Source organism: Hemicordylus capensis, chromosome 5 (genome assembly GCF_027244095.1).
Source record: "Hemicordylus capensis ecotype Gifberg chromosome 5, rHemCap1.1.pri, whole genome shotgun sequence".
Classification (NCBI taxonomy): Eukaryota; Metazoa; Chordata; class Lepidosauria; order Squamata; family Cordylidae; genus Hemicordylus; species Hemicordylus capensis.
This window is the reverse complement of record NC_069661.1, coordinates 257822104-257848368: the sequence shown is the minus strand read 5'-3', so window position 1 is coordinate 257848368 and position 26265 is coordinate 257822104. Positions and strand designations below refer to the sequence as shown.

At 49.9% G+C, this 26265-nt stretch overlaps 1 protein-coding gene across 1 annotated transcript; it reads left to right on the top strand.

The window, feature by feature from the left end:
- The first annotated feature begins 1831 nt into the window (after positions 1-1831).
- Positions 1832-26265, top strand: MIOX (myo-inositol oxygenase). Its single transcript, XM_053256056.1, has 10 exons — positions 1832-1849; positions 5234-5314; positions 14112-14192; positions 15419-15581; positions 16178-16245; positions 16853-16962; positions 21911-21978; positions 22797-22846; positions 25205-25317; positions 26075-26265. Exons 1-10 carry the CDS (start codon positions 1832-1834, stop codon positions 26181-26183), a joined length of 861 nt encoding a protein of 286 aa, XP_053112031.1. The 3' UTR covers positions 26184-26265.

Below are 26265 nucleotides of genomic sequence, written 5' to 3'. Positions count from 1 at the left end.
CACTTGCAGATGACAAATGATGGAAAGAATACTTAAGAACAAAATTGTTAAGCATTAGGAGAAAAGGCCTTGTTGAAGGAGAACCAACGTGGTTTCTGCAAGGGAGGGTCTTGCCTCATTGACCTTTTGGAGTTCTTTGAGCATGTCAACAGGTGTGTGGATAAAGGTGTATGTGTCCGGTTGACATAGCATACTTGGACTTTTGATCAAGTTCCCCACCAAAGGCTCTTGAGTAAACTTAGCCATCATGGAATAAGGGGACAGGTACATGTGTGGATCGGTAACTGGTTGAAGGGCAGGAAACAGGGTAGGAATAATTAGACAGTCTTCATAATGGATGTAGGTAGGAAGTTGGGTCCCCCAGGGATCGATACTAGGACCAATGCTTTTTAACTTGTTCATAAACGATCTAGAAGTTGGAGTGACCAGCGAACTGTCCAAATTTGCAGATGAGAACCAAACTATTTAGGGTAGTGAAATCCACAATGGATTGTGAGGAGCTCCAAAAAGATATCTCCAAACTGGTTGAGTGGGAGACAAAATGGCAAATGTGGTTCAGTGTAAGAAAGTGTAAAGTGATGCACATTGCGGTATAAAACACTGACTTCAAATATACACTGATGGGATCTGAGCTGTCAGTGACTGACCAGGAGAGAGATCTGGGGGTCATGGTGGACAGCTTGTTGAAAGTGTTGACTCAATGTGCAGCAGCTGTGGAAAAAGGCCAGTTCCATGCTAGAGATAATTAGGAAGGGGATTAAAAATAAAAATGCTAATATTATAATGCCCTTATACAAATCTATGGTGCAGCCACATCTGGAGTACTGAGTACAGCTTTGGTCACTGTATCTTAAGAAGGAAGAACACTTGGGTGGATGACATCTGTCCCTGGTGATTTGTCTCCTCAAATTGGCCCAGTTCTTCAGCCTCCAAGCCTGAGAAACCCAGTTCTGGAGAGGATAAATCACCTCCTCCCCTCGAGATATCCGTGATGCTCAAGTGAAGGAAGAAACCCAACTCTCTGACACGCAAAGGACCCTGATTTTCACGCAGTGTGTGGCCAGCAGTGCTGTGGGAAGTGTGAGATATAGTGGGTAAGATTAGCTCCGTTTTAGGTTAATTGATAAGTTAATTGGTAGCATAAGGAACCAATAGCAGGCATGGGATAACTAGTTGTTTTTGAAGCTCTAGATTAGAACTTCCTGCCTTGGGATGCCTTATGAAAGGTGGTATAAAAATTGGCCAGTAAATCATTGCTCGTGAGGTTGGTTTATGTACCTCCAGGATGAAAGGATAGACCTCCTGTGGTGTTGTAGTTTGTGTTTGAGCTCTTGTGAGCAAATAAACTGAGCCTCACTCAGCATCATGCCTGTGTGGTGGTAACTCTCACTCTTAGGTTAAATATCTCAGAAACTGTCAAAAGGTCCAGAGTCCCTGGGTGTGGAATTACCGGGCATCTTGAAGCCTCCCTTATCTCTTATCCTTCAACTTGGGGTAACAGTGCTTGGAGATGGCAGGCCAAGCAGCACCCTCTCTCCTGAGCAGGGGACACCTGGACCTTGTTTGTGCACAGAGAAGGAGGAGGTGGGGTTTTGTCTCCCCACCTCCCTTGAAGGAGGCTGAAGGTCTCTGATATTAATTGTTTGCTCAGATGCCTTGTCCGAAAAGGAGTTTGGCCCCGGTAGGTTAACTGGTGACTTATTGCCCCGGATTCTGGCTCTGGGTTGCTCTGGCTCTCTTTGCATAATGCCAGGGGCTATAAACACCCAAGGAAGTGCTTCTCAGAGGCATTTTTTGAGCTCCTGGCCATCGCCTTCCCACAGCCGAAAGGATGAAGGTTGTTGACGTGGTGAGTGATCCCCAAGCAAACTTTCTCTGGTGGGAGGAAGGAGAAGGCCAAATGGAGGAGGGCTCCAAAGGAGTGCCTTTGGAGGGGACAAGGGCCCAGAATCCAAGCAAGACCCACAGAGATGGAGGCAGGATTGCTTGGCTGAGGAAGGCTATGGGACAGAGCTGGTGTGGGGGCAGGGCAGCCCACACTCACCCACAATCATCTGAGGCTTAGTGCTGGCCTCTGGGAAGCTGACAACTTTACACGGGTTTGGAGCCTACTCATCTGGCACTACCTCTTCTAAAAAAGAGAGAGCAAGGCATTGCTTTTGGAATATTTTTCCAAGTCTGCAAAGGGCAGCATTCCTGGTGTCCAGCTTGCCACTTTATCCACTTTATCCATTCATTTATTGTTAAATTTGCACACTGCCTTTCATAAAATTATCCCAAGGCAGTAACTTTGGGCTAGGTTTCTATGAAAAAGGCAACAGTCAGAGAAGCTGGTTTTTCTGGCCAGCTTTTGCTTTCCCACCTCCTCCTTTTATAGAAACAAAGTCTCTGTTTAAGTTTGGCAGGAAGGGAAGCTAAGAAGGCTGCCTGTCGTCTTAGCAATGCATCTGGCGGTGCCAGGGCTGGCCAAAGCCCTTCTGCGGTGTCCCACTTAGTGGCTGGCCCACCCTCCATGTCCCGTCCTGCATCCTCGTTGCCCGTGAAGGTGCTCGCTCTCTCTCCACTGAGCACAACTGGGTTTTGATTGATTGATTGATTGATTGTTAAATTTCTATACTGCCTTCCATTAAGACAATCCCAAGGCGGTTTGCAGCAAAACTTACAAACAAGATTGTAAAAAAGACACAATTAAAATATTAAGCTAAAAATATAAAACAAATCTGATTAAAAATTTAAAACACAAGCATAAAAGCAATACAGAGTACAAAGAGCAGCAGCAGAGACAATCCTATAAAAGCCTGGGTAAAAAACCACGCTTTGACATGCTTTCTAAAAGCTGTGATGGAGACTGAGGAGCAAATAGCCACCGGAAGAGCATTCCAGAGTCTGGGGCAGCCACAGAGAAGGCCCTGTCCCCCGTTTTCCCTGGGAGGGCTGATCCCTGGAGGCTTCAGGTGCCTCTGCAATATTTGCTTGGGTGGAGCTGAATGGCACCCCCGCAAGCCATCAGGTCCCCTGGTCTCTCTAGTTGTTTCCAACTGTGTGCAGAATGAGTTCTGTTCTGGGCAGCAGTATCAAGGCAGGGTGTGCACACCATGTGCAGTCAGAGTGGATCCTTCTTGATTCAACCTCAATGGGATCTAAAATTAAACGAGCAGACAGCAAATAACATGTGAGCGCATGCGCACGCACATGCCTTAGAGGGAACACTGGTCAGGTCCCTCCCAGAGAGCTTCCCTACCGCCCCCTCAGCCTGGTGCCCCAGTTCTCTCCTCTGCTTCTCTAGTCTGGGCTTCCCCAAAACTCAGCCTGTGCCTATGAACACCCCAGCCTGTTTGTTGTCATCCTTCTGAACAGCTTTCGATTGGCTGGACTGAGTCTGGGATGGGCTGGATCTCTGCACCTGGGTCTTTGGACCATCTGCTGTCCTTGGATGTGCCTCCCCTCCACAATCTTGGGTTGTTGTGTTACCATCTGGACCAGGGTTTCTCAAAGTGTGTGTCCCCAGATGTTAATGAATGTCAACTCCCATAATCCCCAGCCCCAGTAGCCTTTGGTTGGGAATTATGGGAGTTGAAGTCCAACTACATCTGGGGACCCAAACGTTGAGAATCCCTGATCTGGACTATAGTCCTGGTTCCGTGTCCCTGGTCAGGTCAGGCATTATCTCAGGTGCTTCCTTCCTCTTTATCATCTTAGCCATCTGGACATCCTGGTGTCTTCCCCTCATATCTAGGTGTTGCTGTTGGCCATCTGGGCTCCAGGTCTCTTTTAGATGGTCATCTGTCCCCGCATGTCCACTTCACAGTCTCTGGCTGTAGTTCTTGTCTGTCACAGCTACAGCCCAAGGTCTCCTCAATTCCTGGAATCTCCCTTGTCTGCTCCTAGCAAACACCCAACTACCAGTTGGCCCATTCACAAGTATGCACGGCATGATGATGAGCCCTTACCTCTGCTGTGCAGCCTGTCAAACTATTAAGCAAAAGCAAAATACAAAGGCCCAAAACTGCTCTAATTCTGCTCTCTAAATGTCACGCTAAGCATAGCTCAGCAGGCAACACAGTATAGGCCAAGGTTCTTGACCATAGAGGGTTTGGGATAGGCAGTAGGCTTGGCATTTTAATCCTTCGCCATAACAGGTCATGGTCCCTGGGCTTAGCCTGCCCTAATATTGGGCACCCCCTGGCTTGTTAGGATGAATGGCTACTGTGACCTAAGGAAAGAGCTGGCCAGGAACTAACCATGAGTTCAGATTCATTACAAATAGGAAGGTGCCTGATGAGGAGGCAGGCTATTGGTCTGGCTAGCAGCAGCACTCTGGGGTCTAGGTGGGGACTTCCCCCAGCCCAGAACACCTTTTCAGCCAGCGGTGCCAGCGCTTGTACCTGGAACCTTCTGCATGCACATGGTGATGGTGTGCCACTGAGCTGTGGGGGCCCCCACCATCTAAGCCTAAGGCTGTGAACTCTAGTGGTTGCAGAAAACCCCATGGATGAGACTTTGCCCCTGCCAAGAATGGTGGTGGGGTTAGGGTTAGGGTGGGGGATGCTGGGGGTGGGCAGGTAGGCAAGAGGTAGCCAGGGACGCTGGCCAAACCTTGGGGGCATGTGCTCCTGGTGCCCAGTGCTGGCAACACCCATGTGCAGATGGTGCCCTGTGGCTGGGGAAGGAGGGAGTGGCCACCCAACAACAGCTGGGAAGTCTTGGGTTGGCCACCCTTGGGCTAAGGAATCCATTATCAACCATTTGAAGAGCAGGCGAGAAGCAGTCAAGCAGCCAGTGCAGATCTCCATGAGTGGCTAGAAACAAAATACAGCTTGGGAAGTGATCCCAAGAGCAGCGCAATGTAAACAAACCCCCCTCTGGAAAGTACAGGAAAGAGCAGCAGCCTTTACCCGGCACCTCAACTACATAGCCAAGATGGTGGCGGGCAAGCCCAGAGAAGGAGGGGGGCTACAATAGGGGGCGGCCACGGAAAAGTGGCCTCTCTCCTTAAGCCACCAGCTAGGCTCTTGAGGGCACTCAGAGGAGGAGGACCCCCTCCAGTGGAGAGCGTTGCTGATGGTCTCTCCTTGAGGCAAGGAAGGAAGGAAGGAAGGTAGGTAGGTAGGTAGGTTTCTCTTTTGGGATCACTTACTTTGCCCTGGTCCCAAGAAGGTCTAGGCTGCAGTTCAGCACGGCCCGATTCCTGCATCCCTTCTGACGCCACCGCTCACAAATCCTTTTTCCTTAGGGTTGTGACCCCTCTGAGATTTACCGACCAGAGGTCAAGACGGAGAATGGGAAGCTGAAGGAGAACTACCGGAATTTTAAGGTAAGGGAAGAATGGCCCCCTTAGGAACATAGGAAGCTGCCATATGCTGAGTCAGACCATTGGTCTTTCTAGCTCAGTATTGTCTACACAAACTGGCAGCGGCTTCTCCAAGGCTGCAGGCAGGAATCTCTCTTAGCCCTATCTTGGAGATGCTGCCAGGGAGGGAACCTGAAACCTTCTGCTCTTCCCAGAGCGGCTCCATCCCCTGAGGGGAATATCTCACAGTGCTCACACTTCTAGACTCCCATTCATATGCAACCATGGTGCACCTGAGAAGAGGGGAGCTGGTCTTGTGGTAGCAAACATGACTTGTCCCCTTAACTAAGCAGGGTCCGTCCTGGTTGCATTTGAATGGGAGACCACATATAGGACCACGTGTATGTTCCCCTTAGGGGATGGATGGAGTCACTCTGGGAAGAGCATCTAGGTTCCAAGATCCCTCCCTGGCAGCATCTCCAAGAGAGGACTGAGAGAGATTCCTGCCTGCAACCTTGGAGGAGCTGCTGCCAGTCTGGGTAGACAATACTGAGCTAGATAGACCAATGGTCTGACTCAGTATATGGCAGCTTCCTATGTTCCTATGTACCCTGCTTAGCTAAGGGGACAAGGCATGTTTGCTACTACCAGACCAGCTCTCCTCCCTTAAGCTCTCCTCCCTTCCAGTGATAGGAATTCTAAGGCTGTGAGCCCAATGGGGACGGGACTATTGGCTGGGTGAAAACATGTTGTAAGCTGCTCTGAGCTGATGCTGAGATAGAGTAGATTACAATGAAAAACAGTGAAATACAAAGGGATCTGTTTTTCAAAGAGCACCAGGATGGATTCTCCAGGGCAAGGAGACTTCTGCAGAATATCTCCTCTTGTGCTACTGTCCTGGCAGTTCTAAACAGGCTCCATCTCCCAGTTACACGGTCCTGAAAGCACGATAATTTTCTGACAGAGACAATAGCACAACAACCCACCCCAGCACCTAACAAAAATTTTGTAAGAAGAAATCCTTCTGTCCAAAAGCAGAGTTAAGATTCTTATAAATTCACTCGTGCACCCAAAGCATGGACATTGTAAGTTAAGGCACCTACCTTGGCTTCTGTGCTATGTTCTGCTGTCTCCCATATGATGTTCACTTTGGACTTAGCTTTCATGCATCTATACTTTCTCTGGCCTTTAGAGCCCCAGACCTCTTCGCCTGCAGCTTGGGGCAATGCAAATGGCTGCTCAGGACACTCTGAGCCCAGTGGGCCCCTAAGCACACACTGCCCCTCTGATTTTTCCATATGCTTTAATTGAGTTTGAGAGGGTGCCTTATGACAGTTGTGCTTGACTGTATGGAGGGGGACACAAAGTTGTTTGACTGAAATATGAAGAGAGGAGAGCACAAGACTGGAGGAGAGCTGGTCTTGTGGGTAGCAAGCATGGGCTGTCCCCTTTCCTAAACAGGTTCCACCCTGGTTTGCATTTGAATGGGAGACTCCATGTGTGAGCACTGTAAGACATTCCCCTTGGGGGATGGGGCCACTCTGGGAAGAGTGCCTGCCTGCCTGCATGCAGAAGATTCCAAGTTCTCTTCCTGGCAGCATCTCCAAGATAGGGCTGGGAGAGACTCCTGTCTGCAGCCTTGGAGAAGCCGCTGCCAGCCTGGGTAGACAATACTGAGCTAGATGGATCTGACTTGGTATAAGGCGGTTTCTTGTGCTCCTGTGAGTCAGATGGACATTGGGCCAAGTGTCTGTATCATCATACCAGTGAAAGGAGGAGGTAAGACCTATATTTATGAGTCAACATGCATAGAATTGGCATTTGCAACAGGATAGCTTTGTTTAAAATGAATTGATTGTATGTTTAGAGTTTACAAACAGAACAGAGTTGGAGGCTCTAATAAGGTTTGAATAGAAACTTCACTGGTTTTGTTTTGATTAAACATTCACAAGTTTGAGCGCTGCAGCTTAAGATAACCTAGTAAGAGATTAGTTAGAATAATTAAATGTTTAGCTACTGTGAACACACATCTTAGGAAAGACTGGTTTATCATTGACCCTACCTTCACTGTTGACCCCAGCCTGAGTAAGAAGAGGATTAGGAACAGAAGAGGCTGCCATATACTGAGTCAGACCCTTGGTCCATCTAGCTCAGTATTTACAGAGACTGGCAGCAGCTTCTCCAAGGTGGCAGACAGGAATCTCTCTCAGCCCTATCTTGGAGATGCTGCCAGGAAGGGAACTTAGAACCTAGATGCTCTTCCCAGAGTGGCTCCGTCCCTTGAGGTGGAATATCTTGCGGTGCTCACACATCAAGTCTCCCATTCATATGCAACCAGGGTGGACCCTGCTTAGCTAAGGGGACAAGTCATGCTTGCTACCACCAGACAAGCTCTCCTCTCCCAATGTAGGAAGCTGCCATATACTGAGTCAGACCATAGGTCCATCTAGCTCAGTATTGTCTTCACAGACTGGCAGCAGCTTCTCCAAGGTTGAAGGCAGGAGTCTCTCTCAGTCCTATATTGGAGATGCTGCCAGGGAGGGAACTTGGAACCTTCTGCATGCAGATGCTCTTCCCAGAGCGGCCCCATCCCCCTAAGGGGAATATTTTACAGTGCTCACATGTAGTCTCCCATTCAAATACAAACCAAGGTGGGCCCTGCTTAGCAAAGGGGGCAATTAATGCTTGCTATGACAAGATCAGCTCTCCTCCCCAAGATTGCGGCTGAAAGGACAAAGGAAGCTGCAGGTGCACAGTGCAAATTGGTAAGAGAGCACAATACGTGAGTCTATAGAATGTGATTTCTGCTTACATAACACAGAAGTGCCTTAAATTTTAGAGTCCATACTTTTTGGTGCACGAGAGATTTTAACGTTTTTATTGAACTGAAGTTGTGTTTAGCCTTGAACTTCCTTGTTTTTTGAAAAGGAACTTCACTGAACTACATGAATCCTCTTGTGGGTTGGGGGCAAACACCTTCACTGCAACTCTATATAATAAGTTGTGTTTCTGCTGTGCTTGAAGGTTTTGAAAGCTGCATTCCATCTATACTACCTCAGGAATCTTTATACCAGTCCAGTAAGAACATAAGAACAGCCCTGCTGGATCAGGCCCAAGAAGACCCATCTAGTCCAGCATCCTGTTTTGCACAATGGCCCACCAGATGCCACTGGAAGCCTACAGGCAGGAGAGGGCATGCCCTCTCTCTTGCTCTTACTCCCCTGCAACTGGTACTCAGAGGCATCCTGCCTATAGCCCTCTGAGTAGTAGCTGATGATAGACCTCTTCTCCACGAAGTGATCCAAACCCCTCTTAAAGCCATCCAGGTTGTTGGCTGTCAACACATCTCGGGGCAGGGAATTCCACAAGTGGATTATGCTTTGTGTGAAAAAGTACTTCCGTTTGTTGGTCCTAAATTTCCTAAATTTCAATTTCATGAGATGACCCCTGGTTCTAGTGTGATGTGAGAGGGAGAAGAATTTCTCTCTCTCCACTTTCTCCACACCATGCATGGTTTTATAGACCTCTATCATGTCTCCCCGCAGTCATCTTTTTTCTAAACTAAAAAGCCCCAGGTGTTGTATCCTTGCCTCATAAGGAAGGTGCTCCAGGCCCCTGATCGTCTTGGTTGCCCTCTTCTGCACCGTCTCCAGTTCTACAATGTCCTGTAAGACAGGCCATTGTGGTTATTCCCTCTCTTTCATTGCTTTTTAAATTATCTGTATAGTTTCCCCTTTGCCGGTGTAGCTGGCCTGCAGCACAGTCCATGTCATGAGAACCCAGAGGAAGGCAGCCACTATAGGCTAAGACTGCTCTATTGTGTAACTGGGAGAGACAAGTTCAACAAGTAGTACAGACAGGAGGAGGGCAGCGCACCTACTGGTGGGTCATATTATTGACAGGGTGGCTCATGAAAACCCTGGACTTCCATCCCCTTTTATCACCCCAGACTGCAAATCAAGTGAACATGACAGAGACCTCCAGCATCACACAGAACAGATCACTCAGGGAAATGGGCCAACTTCACACTCCGACTAAAGTCACACTATGGATTATATCGTCAAAGAATGTGCACATGCCTCAGAAAGGGAACAGGCACAGAGAGGACTTGCTGGGTGTGAACTCCCTGCCTCCTGCCCTCTCTCCCTGAAACACACACACCGCTGCCAGCTCCCCCCACTGCTGACTCCCATTGCTTCAGCCTGCTTAACCTGAAGAGCATCATTTTTCTTTGGCCAAGGAGTCTCCATGCACTTGGCTCATTGCTACACAGTCAGACAGGTGTTATTGACTGGTTTGTTTGATCCAGACATCGAGTCCTTCCCAAGGACCTGGGATGCCAGAATTTTATTGTCAATATTGTTGTTGTTGTTGTTGTTATAGATATCGTCACAGAATATAGGCTGGTCCCAGTAAAGCTGCTTTTTGTAATTGGCTGATGGTGATTTCTGTGGCCCCTCTGGTGTTGAGGTGCTCTTCGAGGTCTTTTGGAATTGCACCCAGGGCATTGTTGTTGTTGTTATTAATTCAATTTCTATACCACCCTTCCAAAAATGGGTCAGGGTGGTTTACACAGAGAAATAACAAATAAATAAGTTGGATCCCTGTCCCCAAAGGACTCACAATGTAAAAGAAACATAAGACAGACACCAGCAACAGTCATTGGAGGGTTACTGTGCTGGGGGGTGGATAGGGCCAGTTACTCCACGCCCCCCCCCACTCAATAAAGAGAATCACCATGTTAAAGGTGCCTCTTTGCCAAGTTAGCAGGGGATGAGGTATGGCAGGTGTCCATAAGAGAACTTCCGGGTCTTTCTGATGCCTTAGTTGTGCAAAGCCCTCCTTAAATACGGTTGCATGCCCATCTCACTGCTGATTTTCCAGCCGTCTTGGTGCTTTCCAGATGGGAACTTAAAATCTCTTCACTATGTATAGGCTTGGTGTGCGTTCATACGACCTGGGTTTGGACACCATCATGCATGCAGGAACAGCAAGGTGTCTTTCACACAGCCAGAGCCTGTATTCGGACCTTATCTTGATGTCTCTGGTTTAAAGCCTTGTATGTGCATGAGAAAATAGTAGCGGATATTCTGAGATTTGAAAACAGTTTGCAGGCTTGCTCCGTGGCGGGGCTTATCAGTGGATATAGCCTAAACTCTGCCTCTCAGCTTTTGAAATCAACCTTTAAAAATAAATAAATCCACCTGTTCTTGTGCAAGGCAATCAGCCTCTGCAATTGGCTTTTTCTTAAAAAATAAAATAAAATTCCCCCGCGCTGCTCTTGCACAATGGTACCAGCAGAACGTCCTTCAGTAGCAATCAGCCAATTTTATTTTATTTTTGTAAGAGCCCGGCACTCTTGCGAAAATTCACCAAGTTGGGGGGCAGGGAAGGAGGGAGGGAAAGCTGTCATGTCACCTGCCCCCTCCTCCTTGTCTGCCTACCTGCCTCTCTCTCTCTCTCTCTCTCTCTCTCTCTCTCTCACACACACACACACACACACACACACACACACACACACACACCCCTTGTGTGTGAATCCAGGGTCGGGTGGGGGCCTGCTTCCTTTCTTTCGCTCTCTTTACTCAAAGTCTCAGTTCAGGAGGAAGTGGTGTAAAATCTGATGGCTGACCCTGACCACTTTGAAGCTGGTTAGGGTTAGCAGTTGGATTTTATGCCACTTCCTCCTGTGGACCTTTTCGAGCTCACAGTCTGGAAAACACCCTTGACTTTTGGGGCATTTTTAGACTCACTTAGTTTGGTTGTGTTTTTGCTGCTGCAATCACTCCTTAAAAAAAAAAAAAATCTGTGGTGATGATGTTGATAGGTTTTACGTTTTGCTACTGTAAACTACCGTGAGCCTTTTCCCATGCAAAAGTGAGGCATAAACATTTTAAGAAATACATAAATGCAGATGTACATAAAATTTCCCATGCTCATAACTTGCCCTTCAATTACTTCTGATTTAAATTGGGAACTCTGAAACCTCATAACTTTAGGGATACCCAAAAGGGATTTCCACTAAACCAGTGAAAGGGAAACTATACACTTGATTTTTTGACAAATTATAAACTGCCAAACGAAAAGAGAGAGAAGAGGTTTGGGGTGGAAAAGAAAAGAGAGTGCACAAGCATGGAATGTTCAGACTCCAGACTGCTCAACTGGCCCCCCAGCTGTTTTTGGACTACCATAATCTCCAGCCACAGTGGCCAATAGCCAGGGATCATGGGAATTGTAGGCCAGCATGTGCAGGATGGCCAAAGTTGAGCAGCCCAGAATTAGATCATTCATGCTGAATCCTTGACAAGGCAAAGGGTCTTGATTTTATAACTAGTAGAGCCAGCATGGTGTAGTGGTTAGAGTGCTGGACTAAGACCAGGGAGACCTGAGTTCAAATCCCCATTTAGCCATGATACTAGGTGGGTGACTCTGGGCCAGTCTCTTCTCTCTCAGCCCAACCTACTTCACAGGGTTGTTGTGAGGAGAAACTCAAGTATGTAGTACACCGCTCTGGGCTCCTTGGAAGAAGAGCGGGATATAAATGTAATAATAATAATAGTAGTAGGTGAGACCCATTGTTGACCAGGCAAAATCATTCTGTATAGATTACACTTATTGACAAGTTCAAATAATTTAATATATGTAATAGAATGTTTTATTAATGTTCTTGCAAAAGAGAAGTAAAATACCAGTTTGAAATTTGCAGGATTTCAACGTCAAACATTCATTTTATTGACTGACAACCATATTTAGTAAACTTGAATCACAATAAATTTGAAACTGAGAAAGATCTTCTGCTTCAAGTTTTACTTCAAAATACAATGTTTTAAAAACCTTCCTCTGAGTATATTCCAATGTAAAATGTAGTTCACTCAGCTAATTTCAGTGGCAGGATTGTGTTTGCAAAATATGTATCTGTAGGCCATCAGGAAATATGACTCTCTTTCACACCCACACACCCACTAACAAACTCTTCAAAATATATAATAGACGAGATACTTAGATGACTGAATGATGACCGGTGCTGTGTGGAAATCAATTCTGCTCCTAGCTGAATGCAGGAAAGAGTGTCCCTCCCAAGGCCTGTAGTGTGGTAAGGGCCCAAGGTGCTTTCCTGGATGCACGTTGACATGTTATACCTTTTTTAAGAGCTGGGGGTGAGGTGGGCTGAGTTTCTGGCACTCTCGCCACCAGTAGTGGCTAGTCCTAGCAAGCCGGGGGGGGGGGGGACCAAAGGAGGCACAGCTGCCTCTGCCTCCTGGAAGCTCAGGTTGCTCCTCTCTCTCTCCTGCCCTGCCCAAGAGACGCGTGGCCTACAGGCTGGCCATTTGGGGGAGAGAGAGGAGCAATCTGAGCTGCCTCCTTTGGTGCCCCCCTTGCTCGTTCAGAAGAGGTGCTACTGCTTGCCACCCCTCATGGCCCCACAGCAGCTGTGTAGCTCCTGTGCTTGGTGCTGAGGAGGCGAGATTCAGACGTAGCAGGAAACCAGAGGTCCCTTCACCTCGTTTCCTCACCCACATGCTCAAATTCAGGGAAATGGAGTTTGCAGGGGGAAGGGGCCCACGGTTTCCCTCCCTGAACTCCATTCGGAAACTTTGGTTCAGCGTGGAGTTTGGGCACAGCAAAGTCAATCTCTGTGGTGCTCAGCATTACATCCGAAGGCTGCCACTGCCGTTTCGGCCCCATGGAACCAAAGTTGAGGGAAGGAATTCCTCCCTCCCACCGGCCCAATTGGTTGTGTGGGCTGTCCTTCTGTCAAGATGATCTAATCCAAAGCCAAAGAACTGTTGGCTGCTATGGGCAGCTACTGGCCAGTTGTACTTTTGTTGGCAGATTGCTGGCTAATAGTCCAGGAAGGATCCCTGGATGACCCCTCCTCCCATGGGAGGGAGATCTCTCCTCATGGCTGGGAGATATTGGCAGATCTCTGCTTAGCACCACCCATCGGAGCTTGGAGGAGATCTCTCTCTCTCTCTCTCTCTCTCTCTCTCTCTCTCTCTCACACACACACACACACACACACACACACACACACACCGAGACCTGATGTACAAAATGTGCCTGAGGGAAGAAAGTGGCAGTTTGCAGGTTGGGATCAACAGGCCCAGAAAGGGGGGGGGGAGCAAGCAGCGGCTGGGAGCATCTTGTGGGGTGCAGCAGGATGCGTCTCTGGGGATCTGCTGCTTGCACACTTCGGCATGTGTTGTTTGCCTCCATGTCTGCTCTGCTTACTTATTTCCAAATAAGCACATCTGACCAAGACACGCTGCCTAGTCTGAATGCTCCCTCTGCTCCTCCAAAGGAAGCCAATGCCCATGTAGTGCAGCCCGGGAACGTCTCACCGCTTGGGGAAGGTGGGATGTGCACCTGCCCTCCAAGATGCCTTCACGTCTGTTCCTTCTACAGGGGCCCTCAGACTGAAGGGGCCAGCCTCCCCACCCTGCTCCTTAGGGTGCTGGGTCTTAGCAGCTGGGACTGCTGGCAGGCCCAGCTGGGCAACTCAGAAGAGCCGGGGGGGGGGCAAGCCTCCCTGCCTCGGAGGAGACTTGCTGCCGGCTGAGGCTGAACCACCCCTGGCACCCTCTTGCCCTGGATTGGGGAGGAAGACTGCAGGCAGCACAGGGGTGGCAGAGAGCCTCCCTCCTCCTTGAAGCCAGTGGCGAAGGGTGTTGGCTTGGGCTGGAGCTCTTTCTGCCGCTAGTCCCGGTCCATGGGCTGGACCTGGCTCGCCCTGCCCCCATTTCCTTTGGCTGCTTCTGCTTTGGTGTCTCCCGAGAGACCTGCTGGGTCAGCTCCTCTAAACTGGGGCCTGTCTTTTCAGGAGGGGCCACTGATGGACCGAGTGTTCAACACCTACCTGCTCATGCACACCAACCAGACAGTGGAATTTGTGCGGAAGAAGGTGGGTGTGCTGGAAAAGGAGACCCACGGCCAAGGGCCTTCAGCACTAGGGTGGGGGTGGTTGGTTGGTTGGTTGGTTGGTTGGTCCTCCCTCCCTCCCTCCCTCAAATTCTACCTCACCTTCCTGTCCCACCAAGTAGCACCCCAAGGTGGCTAAGAGAGAACCCTGAAAAACACAGCTATATATGAAAACAAATTAGCTAAGCCGCTAACACAAATGTAACCGGTGCTGCTCTTACCCCAGGACTTCGGGGCTGAAGTCCAGGGTCTCCACACACCCTGCCCCCCACCCAATCCTCCTTAGTCTATCCTGAGTGGTGTGGTCACTGCTGGCCTGCACTGTGCCAGACCAGCAGTGTGGTTGTGACCTGTGCTGGGTGCTTTAGAGACAGAGGGGGGAGTGGGGAAATAAATACGTGGGATGGGAATATGTCAAGTTGAAATGTTTCTGCGAATGCATATTTGCATAAATATGCCTGTTTTATATTCTTACTTTCTTGTGAGTTGCTGTATGTGTCCTCAAGAACCCATGTGTTAAAAATTGTGTGTGTGTGTGTGTGTGTGTGTGTGTGTGTGTGATGATGCTTATCGGGGGGAGGGGGCTCCAGCAAGGGGGAGGCCTCCAAAGGCCTTGAGGTCCAGGCTCCAAAATTACCGAGGTGCACCTCTGAACACAACTCCTCAGCATCAGGAAATGGAAGCAGTGGCCTAGTCAAAAGATGGGGGGGGGGCATTTCTGTGGCTCAGCTCTGTGTACCCTGAGAGGCCCATGAAACAACACAGGTCACGTCTCACCAACCATCACCTCCTCACTAGCCTGAAGACTTTCTGGACCTCCCACCCAACAGAGACACTTTATGCCCACTGTCCCTTCATTGGCAACAGAACAGTCTTTTCTCTAGCACTATGGCTTCAGCATAAGTGCTCAGAGTATTGCCAAAAAATCATCCCAAAGGCGGGTAGGGTTCTTTCCACAGGATCACCCTCTTCTCCCAACATCATCATCATCATCATCATTATTATTAATAATAATAAAGAAAATGGGCCCCAAATCTATAGTTGATAGGGATATCACCTAGCAAGGTTGTGTTCTGAAAGGCTGGGGCCCTTCTGTTTTCAAGACCCCTCCTAACTTTTAAGTCTGCACTTCTAAAAGAAAAAGAAGCGGCTGGCAGAAGCCCCCTCCCCCTGCTTCAGAACAGTGTCCTCACACTCCCCTCTCCCTAGAATGAGGAGTACGGGGGCTGTTGCCTTCGCCAGATGACCATCATGGAAGCCTTGGACTTGCTGGACAACGTGGTGGACGAGTCGGACCCAGACGTGGACTTCCCCAACTCTTACCATGCCTACCAGACAGCCGAGGGCATCCGGAAGGCTCACCCTGACAAAGGCAAGTCTCTGCTCACCAGGGTGGGAGGAAAGGGAGGGGCCCCTCCACTGTTCCCTCTAAGGCATGTGCACATGCGCATGTTCACAAGTTCTTGGATGTCTGCTCAGTTCATTTTAGATCCCGCTCAGGTTGAATTAGGAAGGCCCCACTCTGAATACATATGTGTGCACACCCTGCCTTGATACTGCCTCCCAGAAGAAAACTCATTCCACACAGAGATGAGAAAAATTAGGAGGACCACTGGACCACTCTTTTTCGGAGATGATGGAGGCAACATCTCTCCAAAATGGGTGGGCGTCAAGGAAGGAGGATGACACCTTCCTATGCTTCTGGCTTTGCTGGCAAAATCCAATGTGTAAGAATTATCAATACGCCGTCTAAGGAAGCTGACTTCACTGGGCCAGGCCACTGGCTCCTCCTACAACTACAACTACAAGGCTGGCTACTAGAATTGGCAGCAGCTTTCTGTGGCCCTTTCCAGCCCTGTTTCATAAGAACATCAGAAGAGCCCTGCTGGATCCGTCTCAGATCTTATAGCTGGAGTATGACAAAATGTGAACTCTCTTGCTCTCTCTCTCTCTCTCCTCATGCCACAGATTGGTTCCACCTGGTCGGATTGCTTCATGACATGGGGAAGGTCTTGGCCCTGGTTGGTGAGCCACAAGTGAGGAGAAGGGCGGCTGGCCCCAATGCCCCCAAGAGCACCATGAAGCATCTCCAGGGCTCTCCCGCCCCATCCCCTGTCCCTACACCACCCTGCATTGTACAAAGGGCAGCCCCCTGCCCCCCAATGTAGCAAGTCCTTGGGCATGCCCAGCCACAGCCCAGAGCTACCCGTCTCTTCCAGATAAAGGTCATGCAGCCATTTCTTGTGTGCTTGTTGGGCAATCCACACTTTAGACTGCATATGCTTGTCCTAATGAGCTGGGTAGGTGCCCAAGGTGCCCCCTTGCCTTCCTGGAGCTCCATTGGCTCCTCTCTCTTCTGCCCCGCATTAATGAGAGCTGTACTGCCTGCAGGCTGGTCATTCATCAGGTAGAGCTGCATGGCAAGAGAGAGAGAGAGCAGCAAATGGAGCTCCGGGAAGAAGAGTGTTTCCCTTGGAGACAGAGACCCCAACCTCTGTTCATAGGATGAACTGCTCCCACATGGGTTCTAGTTACAAAAACAGCAAAGGCCAAAATGACTTGAGGCCACTCAAGTGGCCACACTGCACAGCTGAGGGGAACGGAGGTTCCCACTGACTCCCCTTTCCTGCCCTCTCCCTGCAGTGGGCTGTGGTGGGCGATACATTTCCAGTGGGCTGCCAGGTGCAGGACTCTGTCGTCTTCCAGGACTCCACCTTCCACGACAACCCTGACATGAAGAACCCCTTGTACAAGTAAGCTCGTGCACTTGTGGTGTGTGTGTGTGTGTGTGGGGGGGGTTCTCAGGAGAACTCGGGTGCCACTCTTGGTGGAATGCTTCTGCTCTTATAGGTCTTGGGGAGCAGAAATCAGGAGGGGGGGGCTGGTTCCAGGCACCAGTCTCTTCCCGTCCATCCCAGAGCTGAAGGCAGGAGTCTGCTTTGAATGATGCCTGCCTGACCACTCCACCTTCCCCTCCTCCCACCTGTAAATAAGCCCAGCAGGTCTCCCTCTGGAGATGGACAATACTGGCAGGGAGAGGAGGCCTGCCACTGTGCCCTACCTCTGTGCCACACATTTTGAAGCCTGCCTGAACCCCATTCTAACCCAGCAGGTCCATCTTCTCTTCCAGAATAGCAAACGGAACCAAAGAGTCAAAGAGCTCTTTCTTCCTCACCAATTGCTAAAGCCATCAGGCCAGCCCAGGAAAGTGCTAAAAGGTTGCTTGCTTCCACTCTAGCCAGTTACCCGGCAATTGCGATCTTTTGTTTACTCACATTGAATTCCGATAAAGTTGTTGCCAGTATCTTTTGTCAGACCTGATTTCAGGCTTAAACAAAACTGAAATGCAGCACCAGTCTGTCCAGTGTGGCCTCAGCAAAACACTAGTGAGGCTTTTCTGGACACTGTGTCTTTAATCAGACGTTTCCAGGGCAGTGTAGAAGCTGGAATGAACCTTTAACAATCAAACTGACTCCCCCAAACAGTGGGATGTGTTGATACTTATCCTACCCCTTCACAGCCCAGAATGCCCATTTCATAAATAATCTCTTTGCTCAAAACAGTGGGATGTGTTTAAAGACACATGCAAATAATGTTTGCTTGTACATGTTCAGAAAATTCAGATTTGGATTCAGCCTGATCTGACTTAACAATTTTGGATTCAAATTCTATGGGCTCCGGCAATGCCAGATATTGGATTGGATTTGGAATTTGAATCCAAATTCAGGCTTAAATTCAGATGGAGAAATAGGAAAAAGAATGCCAAAATCAAGCAGTTAGCTCTAAAGCCTTGCAACCACCCCACATGTGGGTGAAGGAGGTCAGGGGCCCCTGTAGTGAATTTGAAGAGAATTGGTAAATTCCCTGATTTTTGGTGAATTTTTGAAAGTTTTTTTTAAAATGGCTTAAAATGCTGAAAACTGGCTTGTTACAAAAGTTCTGAAACTGAAGGCCCTCCTTGGACTATCATTCCACCCACATGTAGAGGAACCTGCCCTTTGCCTTCATGAAAAGGGTTAACAGCATGTCCCTTTTGTTCCCCCACTTTATATTTCTGGAACAGATAGGCATACAGTTATGAAATCTGGCACACATGAAATCCACACTGGCAGGACTCGTGGTGCTTTTTTTTTCAATGCTATGGGTCACTCCTCTGCTTTTTGGATCCAATGGGCAGGGATGGCTAAAAATTGTGAAATCTGGCTAGTTTCAGAAGTGACGGGGAAAGGACATTCCTTTGATTTTATATTTTCTTTCTTTCTTCCCCATTACAGGAACAGGCAGACCCTTTTAAAAGGGATTAAAATGACTTTACACTTTTTAATCCCTTAATGGTTACAAGGGAAAGTGAGAAATTCTTTCTAGCCACAAAAACAGAAACATTCAAAGTATTTTCACTTCTACTGACTGTGTGCTTCAACAACGGGGAAGAGTTTTTAGCCATTTTAACCCTCCCCCAAATTTCACCAAAATGCAAAGGAGTCACCCATAGCATTAAGGGGGGGGGCAGAGTCCTGCCAAATCATGTGTGCCAGATTTCATAACTGTATGCCAATCCACTCTGGAACTATAAAAGAGGGATATGTTGTTACCCCTTTCCATGAAGGCAAAGGGCAGAGTCCTCCACATGCTGGTGGAATGATGGTCCAAGGAGGGTCTGCAGTTTCTGATGTTTTTGTAAAGTTATGGCTTGAAACAGGCCAAATTTCATCATGTTTAGCCATTTTAAACAACATTTCAAAAATTAAACCAAAAATCAAGGAATTGACCAATTCTCTTCAAATACACCACAGGGCCCCTCAATCTCCTTCCCCACATATGTCGCAAATTTCAAAGCTCTAGGACCAACCAATGATTTGGGGTTCTCCCCCTTCCCATTCAACTCTATGGGAGAAAATATCACCATTTTGAAAATTCCAAAATGCTGAAGTATTTTTGAAATTAATTTTGATATTTTCATTTACTGATCTGATTGGGGGGGGGGGTTGGAGTTTACCAATTTTGGGCAATTTTGGATAAAATCCAAATTTGCACAGGCCTAATATTTATATACCACCCAAAACTCACATCTCTGGGTGATTTAGGGTAGAACCGCACAAATTAAAATTAAATTAAAACAAAAGATTAAAACAATCTTAAAAATTAAATAGCTTAGGAATGAAATCGATGCATTACTAAAACATGATTAATCATTCCCAGTCAAAACCAGAATGGAACAGGCCAGAACGACCCCTTAAAAATCAAATTGCATGTAAATGATTGTGAGATGCATTGGGGATACATGTGGACATTGTGTTAGAACTAAAAAATGCCCAACATTATACTTGTTAGGTATTCATTTTTATCCAATATTATACCTTAATCAAACCCAAGCTGGACCAGTTTGGGATCCAGTTTGATTGCTAAGGAGTCACTCTGATGATCCATTCTTTAGCTCTCTGGTTTTTACACCACCCCCAAATTTCCCCCTTGTAAGTCTGCAGCCCTATAAATGCTTCCCACTCTGCACCACTGGGGCATTATGGGCTAATCATCCGTTAACAGGTCCTTTTGTTCTCCCTGGGGTTTCTCTTTCGCTTTGTATGTATGTGCTTTCATTACTGGTTTCTTCTTCTTCTGTTTCACAATTCCATAGGAAACTGCCTTCTACTGAGTCATACCCTCAGTCCATCTAGCTTAATATTGTCTACACCAACTGGCAGTGGCTTTTCCAAAGAGTTGCAGGCAGGAGTCTCTCTCAGCCCTATCTGGAGATGCCAGGAAAGGAACTTGGACCCTTCTCCAGGCAAGCAAGCAGATGCTCTTCCCCAAGCGGCCCCATCCCTTAAGGGGAATATCTTACAGTACTCACACATGCAGTATCAAATGCAAACCAGGGTGGGCCCTGCTTAGCAAAGATGAGAACTCCTGCTTGCTATTACAGGACCAGTTTAAAAGACAAGGAAGAGCAAATGGGAAGGAAAGCCTGTCCGCTGTGGGGCCTAAGAAGTTGAACTGACTGACTAAGGAGCAAATCATCTCTAGGGCTCTGCTGAACGGGAGGCAACTGCAGGCAGAAGCCACTGCATGGAGTTAGAAGGGACTTGGGTGACAGGGCAGGCTGCCAGCCTGAACCCCCATTTCTCTCTCTTCACCCCCCACCCCCCATGTGTCCATGATCTGACTCCAAATCAACATGGATGCCATCAGTCCGGCCTTCCTAGTGCCCCAGACACAAAGAGCACGGATCCCAAAGGGCTGAGAATGGCCCTCCTGATGGGACAGCAGCCTGAGGATCCAGATCTGGCAACAGTGTGAGTCACGATGTTCTCCGGGAGTAGTCAAGCTCAGCAAACTTCCTCCTTTGGCATCTAAAGTGTCCCAAAGCAAGTTGCTTGAGAACATCCAACCATTGGCTAGCCAAGAAGAGAAAGAAGCTCCTGCCCAGCCACCAGCCACTGAGGACCATTTTCAGAAGGGGCGCCCACCTAACCCCGCCTGGGATGCCCCCTTCTTCCTCAATGGGCACGATCCATGTCTGTCTAGGATGTGCCAACCTGTATCGTGTGTGTTTTCCCCCTCTTCTCTATACACACACACGTGCCCCAAGTTCAGGCACAGACTACTTGGAGGGTTCTTGGGTTCCCTCCTTTAAAAACGGATTCTGCAGGGGATCTGGTGGCCTTTAGTTGCCTGCCCCCAGAGATCTTGCTGGCTTGGCCCCCTTTTCCCTTCCCCACAATCTTCCCCAAGGATGAAGGCCCCCAGAAGTCGGTCAGCGTGAGTGCCAGCCCCAGGCTTGCATTCTGAATGGCTCCAGAGGAACCTCAAAGCCCTCTTCATGACTTAGATGAAAGACTTCCTGACCAGTGGCGAGTTCTAACTGTGCCTCCCTGAGCTGCCCAGACTCCGTTCACTCTCTGTTCCATGTCATGCCAAACCTCTGGGGAGGAGAGCTGGTCTTGTGGGAGCAAGCATGACTTGTCTTCTTAGCTAAGCAGGGCCCTCCCTGGTTGCATATGAATGAGAGACTAGAAGTGTGAGCCCTGCAAGATCTTCCCCTTGTTAGGGGATGGAGCCGCTCTGGGAAGAGCATCTAGGTCCCAAGTTCTCTCCCTGGCAGCACCTCCAAGATTGGGCTGAGAGAGTTTCATGCCTGCAACCTCAGAGAAGCCGCTGCCAGTCTGTGAAGACAATACTGAGCGAGATGGACCAATGGTCTGACTCAGTATATGGCAGCTTCCTGTGTTCCTAAAGGTCCAAAACAGGCTGCGTCAGGGGCGTGCACTCATTTGGGAGGGAGGAGCTGGAAGGAGCTCCCCTTCATGCCTCAGACGCGGCTTTAAGATAAACGAGGGACCTTCCTCCTCCCCCCACAACCCTCCTTGCTGCAGCTGTATTCTGCTGTGCAGGCAGTGGCGTTTTAATGTAAAAGGGGGGCCTTTCCCCTCATCCCCCGCAGCAGCCACTGTGTGGCCATCACTGCCCCCTCCCACCTCTATGGCGGCATTTAGAATTAAAAAGGGGGGACTTTCCCCCCGCCACCCCTACCCTCTTCACGGTGGCGGGGGTGAAAAATCCTTGGCCACCTTCGGGCAGCAAAAGGCTTTATCTGCTCCTGTTTAAGTCCAACTCCAACTGCCTCCGCAGTGCTAGTGTGAAAGCAACCAGGGCCAGATCCGGTTCAGGCCATGACACCTGCTCCCCCTTTTGCCTCCGCAGCACCAAGTATGGGATCTACCAGCCTCACTGTGGCTTGGAGAACGTGCTGATGTCGTGGGGCCATGATGGTGAGAGCTCCTGGTTGCACTGGGTGGGAGGTTTCAGAAGGCAGGGAGGCTAACAGAGGCACCGAGGAAGCGGCCTTCTGCGGAGTCAGACCATGGGCCCGTCCAGCTCAGTGTGGTCTGCACAGACTGGCGGCAGCTTCTCCCTGGTTGCAGGCAGGAGTCTCTCTCAGCAATACCGTGGAGGGGCTGCCAGAGTGAGAGAGAGGAAATGAATCCGGGACCTCCTGCATGCAAGCCAATGCTCCGCCACTGAGCTGCATCCCCACCCCCCAGGAGACTCGCTTACTGTGGGCAGTGCTGGGTGGCTGGGTGGGTGGGTGCCCGCCGTCCACCTTTACCCACAGCTTTTCACTTGGCCTGAAAGGAAACGCGGCACAAAGCCAAATCCCTCTTCCAAGTTGGGCTTTGAGGGGCACTGAAGCCTTATGGACAAAATCGCACTGCATGACGGTTTGCCAGCAGAATCCATCCTTTACTTCCCGATTTTCTCAAACTCCCCAAGCCAGCAGCTTTCCTAGATGGAGGTTGGCAACCCCCCTTAATACAAACCTAAGCTTTTAGTTTCCCCGCAAGGCTCTGCTGGCATTTCTCCAGATTCGTTTCAGCATTGCCCGGAAGACATCAGTTCCCCCAGGGAATCCCAAAGCTCCTGCTGCTGCTGCCTCTCAGCCTTCCCCCAGCCCCACCCGGAACAACAGGTCTGCAAACCAGAGAGACTCAGGAAGCAACAAGCTTCTTGTGGTGGCTAACAGCCTGGAAGACCCAGGAGCGAAGATACCCCACGTGCGGCTCACTCTGTCTCTTTCTCTCCTCTCCAGAATATATGCACACGGTGATGAAGCACAATAACTTTGCCCTGCCTCCAGAGGTAAGGGGATGCCAGCCCGACCGGGAGATCTCAGGGACAGGCCCTATTTTCTCGTAACTGCCCCTGCTGTTTTGTCTTGCCTTTGGGGGGAGATAGTGGGGATGCTCTCCAGGGGTGGAGCTATAATTGAGCGGATGGGTTCAAAGAACCCGGGCCCTGCAGCGCCTGAGGGCCCCCCCCACCTCTACCCCTCCTTATGTTCTTCATTATCTCCCTCACTTCAAGGGGCCACCAGGGAGAGGGGTGTACACAGGGCCCCCTCTCCCCTAGCTACTCCCCTGCTCTCTCTTTTCATTATTTGTGTGCCTTCAAGTTCTTCAGGTGGCTTCAGACCCCCTGCAGAGGGCTGGATGTGAGCCCTCTTGAGGTTGGGTGTGAGTGGCGCGAAGAGGGTCACCTGGACCACAGTGCACCTTCTCGTAAATGCACACACCTGGGTGTGAGCTGCCAGGCACTGCTTCCCTCCTGTCTTCCCCTTGCCGTAACTCCCTGCCTGGGCAGTAAAGGTGGCAGGGGCCACGGCAACAGCAGCAGCAGCAGCTCTTCAGAACAGGACTGCAGCCCACTCCATTCTGAAACCAAACCATTCTTAAGAGCCAGCTGCGAGGGCCAGCATGCGCCACATTGTGGAATATTGTGCAAAGGATCTGGTTGCATTTAGCACAGTGTAGCCACTTCTCAGTGCAGAATAAAGTTGTGCAGTCGAGTCGATTTCGACTCCTGGCACCCACAGAGCCCTGTGGCTGTCTGAGAGCCAGCGTGGTGTAGTGGTTAGAGTGCTGGACAAGGACTGGCTTTTTACATATTATTAATGTAATAATAATAATAAAATAATAATTTGGTAGAATACAGGAGGGGTTTACCATTGCCATCTCTCCCGCAGTGTGAGATGATGCCTTTCAGCATCTTTATCGCTGCTGCCTAGTATAGGTGTTTCCCATAGTCTGGGAAACAGACCAGCAGGGATTCGAACCGGCAACCTCTTGCTCCCTAGGCAAGTTACTTCCCCGCTGCACCATTGGGTGGCCTCTCAGTGCAGAATCAGCCACTCCAGAGTAAATGCACAGGAAACAGAGCAAGCCTTGCTCAGAGTGGAGCTCAGGCTGGGGTTCTTGGTGTGAGGCTAGTGGGGCTGAGGGGATGAGTGGCCTCCTCCACGTCAGGAGTCCCCAAGCTTGGCTCTCTAGCTGTTGGACTACACGTCCCATCATCCAGTTGATGATGGGAGCTGTATTCCAACAACATCTGGGGACCCAAGTTTGGAGAACCCCGGCTCCAACTGAGTTACTTTCAGCAGCGGCTGCTCCCTGCACTCCCAGAATGTGCAACATAACTACTCGAGGGCAAGAGGAAACAGCGATCAAGGACATGATCTGGCACCTACCTGGAGCTACTCGAGGACAGGCACGTGGATGGATGCCTGCAGAGACAGATGCACAGACTGAGGGCTCTCACCACAAGTGGCCACTGCCATATGCATGGCCAGCAGCTGAAGCTGTGAGCTGACTGGAAAGGCATTGCATAGGAAACCCTCTCCGGTCACTCCCCAGTTCTCAGGGTCAGGATTGGGATGGCTCATTCCCACGGGCAAGTCAGCAGCCCTTGGGGCCCCAGGAGAGCTACAGCTGAAGAAGGCACCCTGGGGGGCAAAACAGGCCCTGGGGGCAAGCCATCGGGCAGACAGAGGGAGGGAGGGAGGGAGGGAGGGATGCTCACTCAAAACCAACAGCTGATGAAGTCCCTTGCACCAGAGAATTACGTTTTTATCCCGCTTTTAGGATGCAGTCTTAGGAGGCGGCCTCATACTGAGTCAGGCCAATGATCCACCCAGCTCAGTATTGTCTACCCAGACTGGCAGCGGCTTCTCCAAGATTGCAGGAAGGAGACTCTCTCAGCTCTATCTTGGAAATGCTGCCAGGGAGGGGACTTGGAACCTTCTGCTCTTCCCAGAGTGGCTCCATCATGCCCTAAGGGGAATCTCTTACAGTGCTCACACTTCTAGTCTCCCTTTCATATGCAAACCAAGATGGGCCCTGCTTAGCAAAGGGCATAGTTCATGCTTGCTACCTCAAGACCAGCTCTCCTCCTTAAAGAGCACTTCTGTGCTCTTGTAACGAAGCAGCCAAAGAACAGATTTTGTCTCCTGTTTCAGTGTCGGTCCGTGGCAATGTTAGCTCACAGTAGCAATTGAGATTATGGCGCCAGGAGAGTTAAACTGGACCAATTAACTACTGAACTGCATGAAGAGGGGAGGCTTCTGGTGGCAGCTTCCTTGCCCAAGAGAGGTGCCTAAGAGGAAGGGGGTTGCAAGCAACCGAGCTGCCCCCCACCCGCTCACCCCCGTCTGTGCTCTGGCAGGCTTTCTACATGATCCGGTTCCACTCCTTCTACCCCTGGCACACGGGAGGCGACTACATGCACCTGTGCTCCGAGGAGGATCTCCACCTGCTGCCCTGGGTGAAGGAGTTCAAGTGAGTAGATGCAGGGCGGGGGGGGGGGAGATGGAGGGAGAGGCCGGAGGGCCCCACGGAAGCGGGAGGCGCTGGGGAGGGCATTCACAGTCCCGGGTCTGCCGCCATTAAGTTGGCATTTGACTGAGTGTGTGCCGGGATGCATGCTTTGGCTTTCTGCCCAACGGTCCTCCAAGACAGAGCTCAGCACCCTTCTCAGCACCCTGGCCAAAGGCAGAGGTCACAGGGGAGGCCTGTCTCGATATCTGAACCAGCCATATTGGAAACAAACGACACAGATTTTTGTTGTTGTTGTTTACCAGGATAAGAGGTGCATATTTTAATTCCGGCTTCCAAAAAGAAAAGCCCTACTTGGGCAACTTTGTCTAAAGCGCCCTATGCCAGTTAGGAATCTCTCTCAGCCCCATCTTGGAGATGCTGCCAGGGAAGGAACTTGGGACCTCGATGCTCTTCCCAGAGTGGATCCATCCCCTGAGGGGAATCTCTTCCAGTGCTCACACTTCTAGTCTCCCATTCAAATGCAACCAGGGCAGACCCTGCTTAGCTAAGGGGACAAGTCACGCTTGCCACCACAAGACCAGCTCCCCCCCCCCCAGCTAGCTAGCCCTGCGCCCACCCCACGCTTAAACATGCTACCCCCTTCTCCCTGGCCTTCTTGAAGAGAGCGAGGGAGCCAGAGCCCCAGGCAGCTGCGGAGGGACAGCAGGTCCTGAGGGCACCTTTGGGCAGTAACCCTACCTCTCCCCCCCCCATGCAGTAAGTTTGACCTGTACACCAAGTGTGAAGACTTGCCCAGTCCCCAGGAGCTCAAGCCGTACTACCAAAGCCTTATAGACAAATATTGCCCGGGAAAAGTCTGCTGGTGATGCCCAGGCCAGCTACCTCCGACTCCACCTCCAGCCCATCTCTTTCCAGCTGGGAACTACTTGGTGGGGGAGAGCTCAGGGG

Bases quoted from the DNA above. Each gene is read 5' to 3' on its own strand.
- MIOX (XM_053256056.1), top strand. The intron at 5,315-14,111 runs GTAAGGGAAGAA...CTGTCTTTTCAG, and splicing joins AGAACTACCGGAATTTTAAG to GAGGGGCCACTGATGGACCG. The intron at 25,318-26,074 runs GTGAGTAGATGC...CCCCCCATGCAG, and splicing joins CCCTGGGTGAAGGAGTTCAA to TAAGTTTGACCTGTACACCA.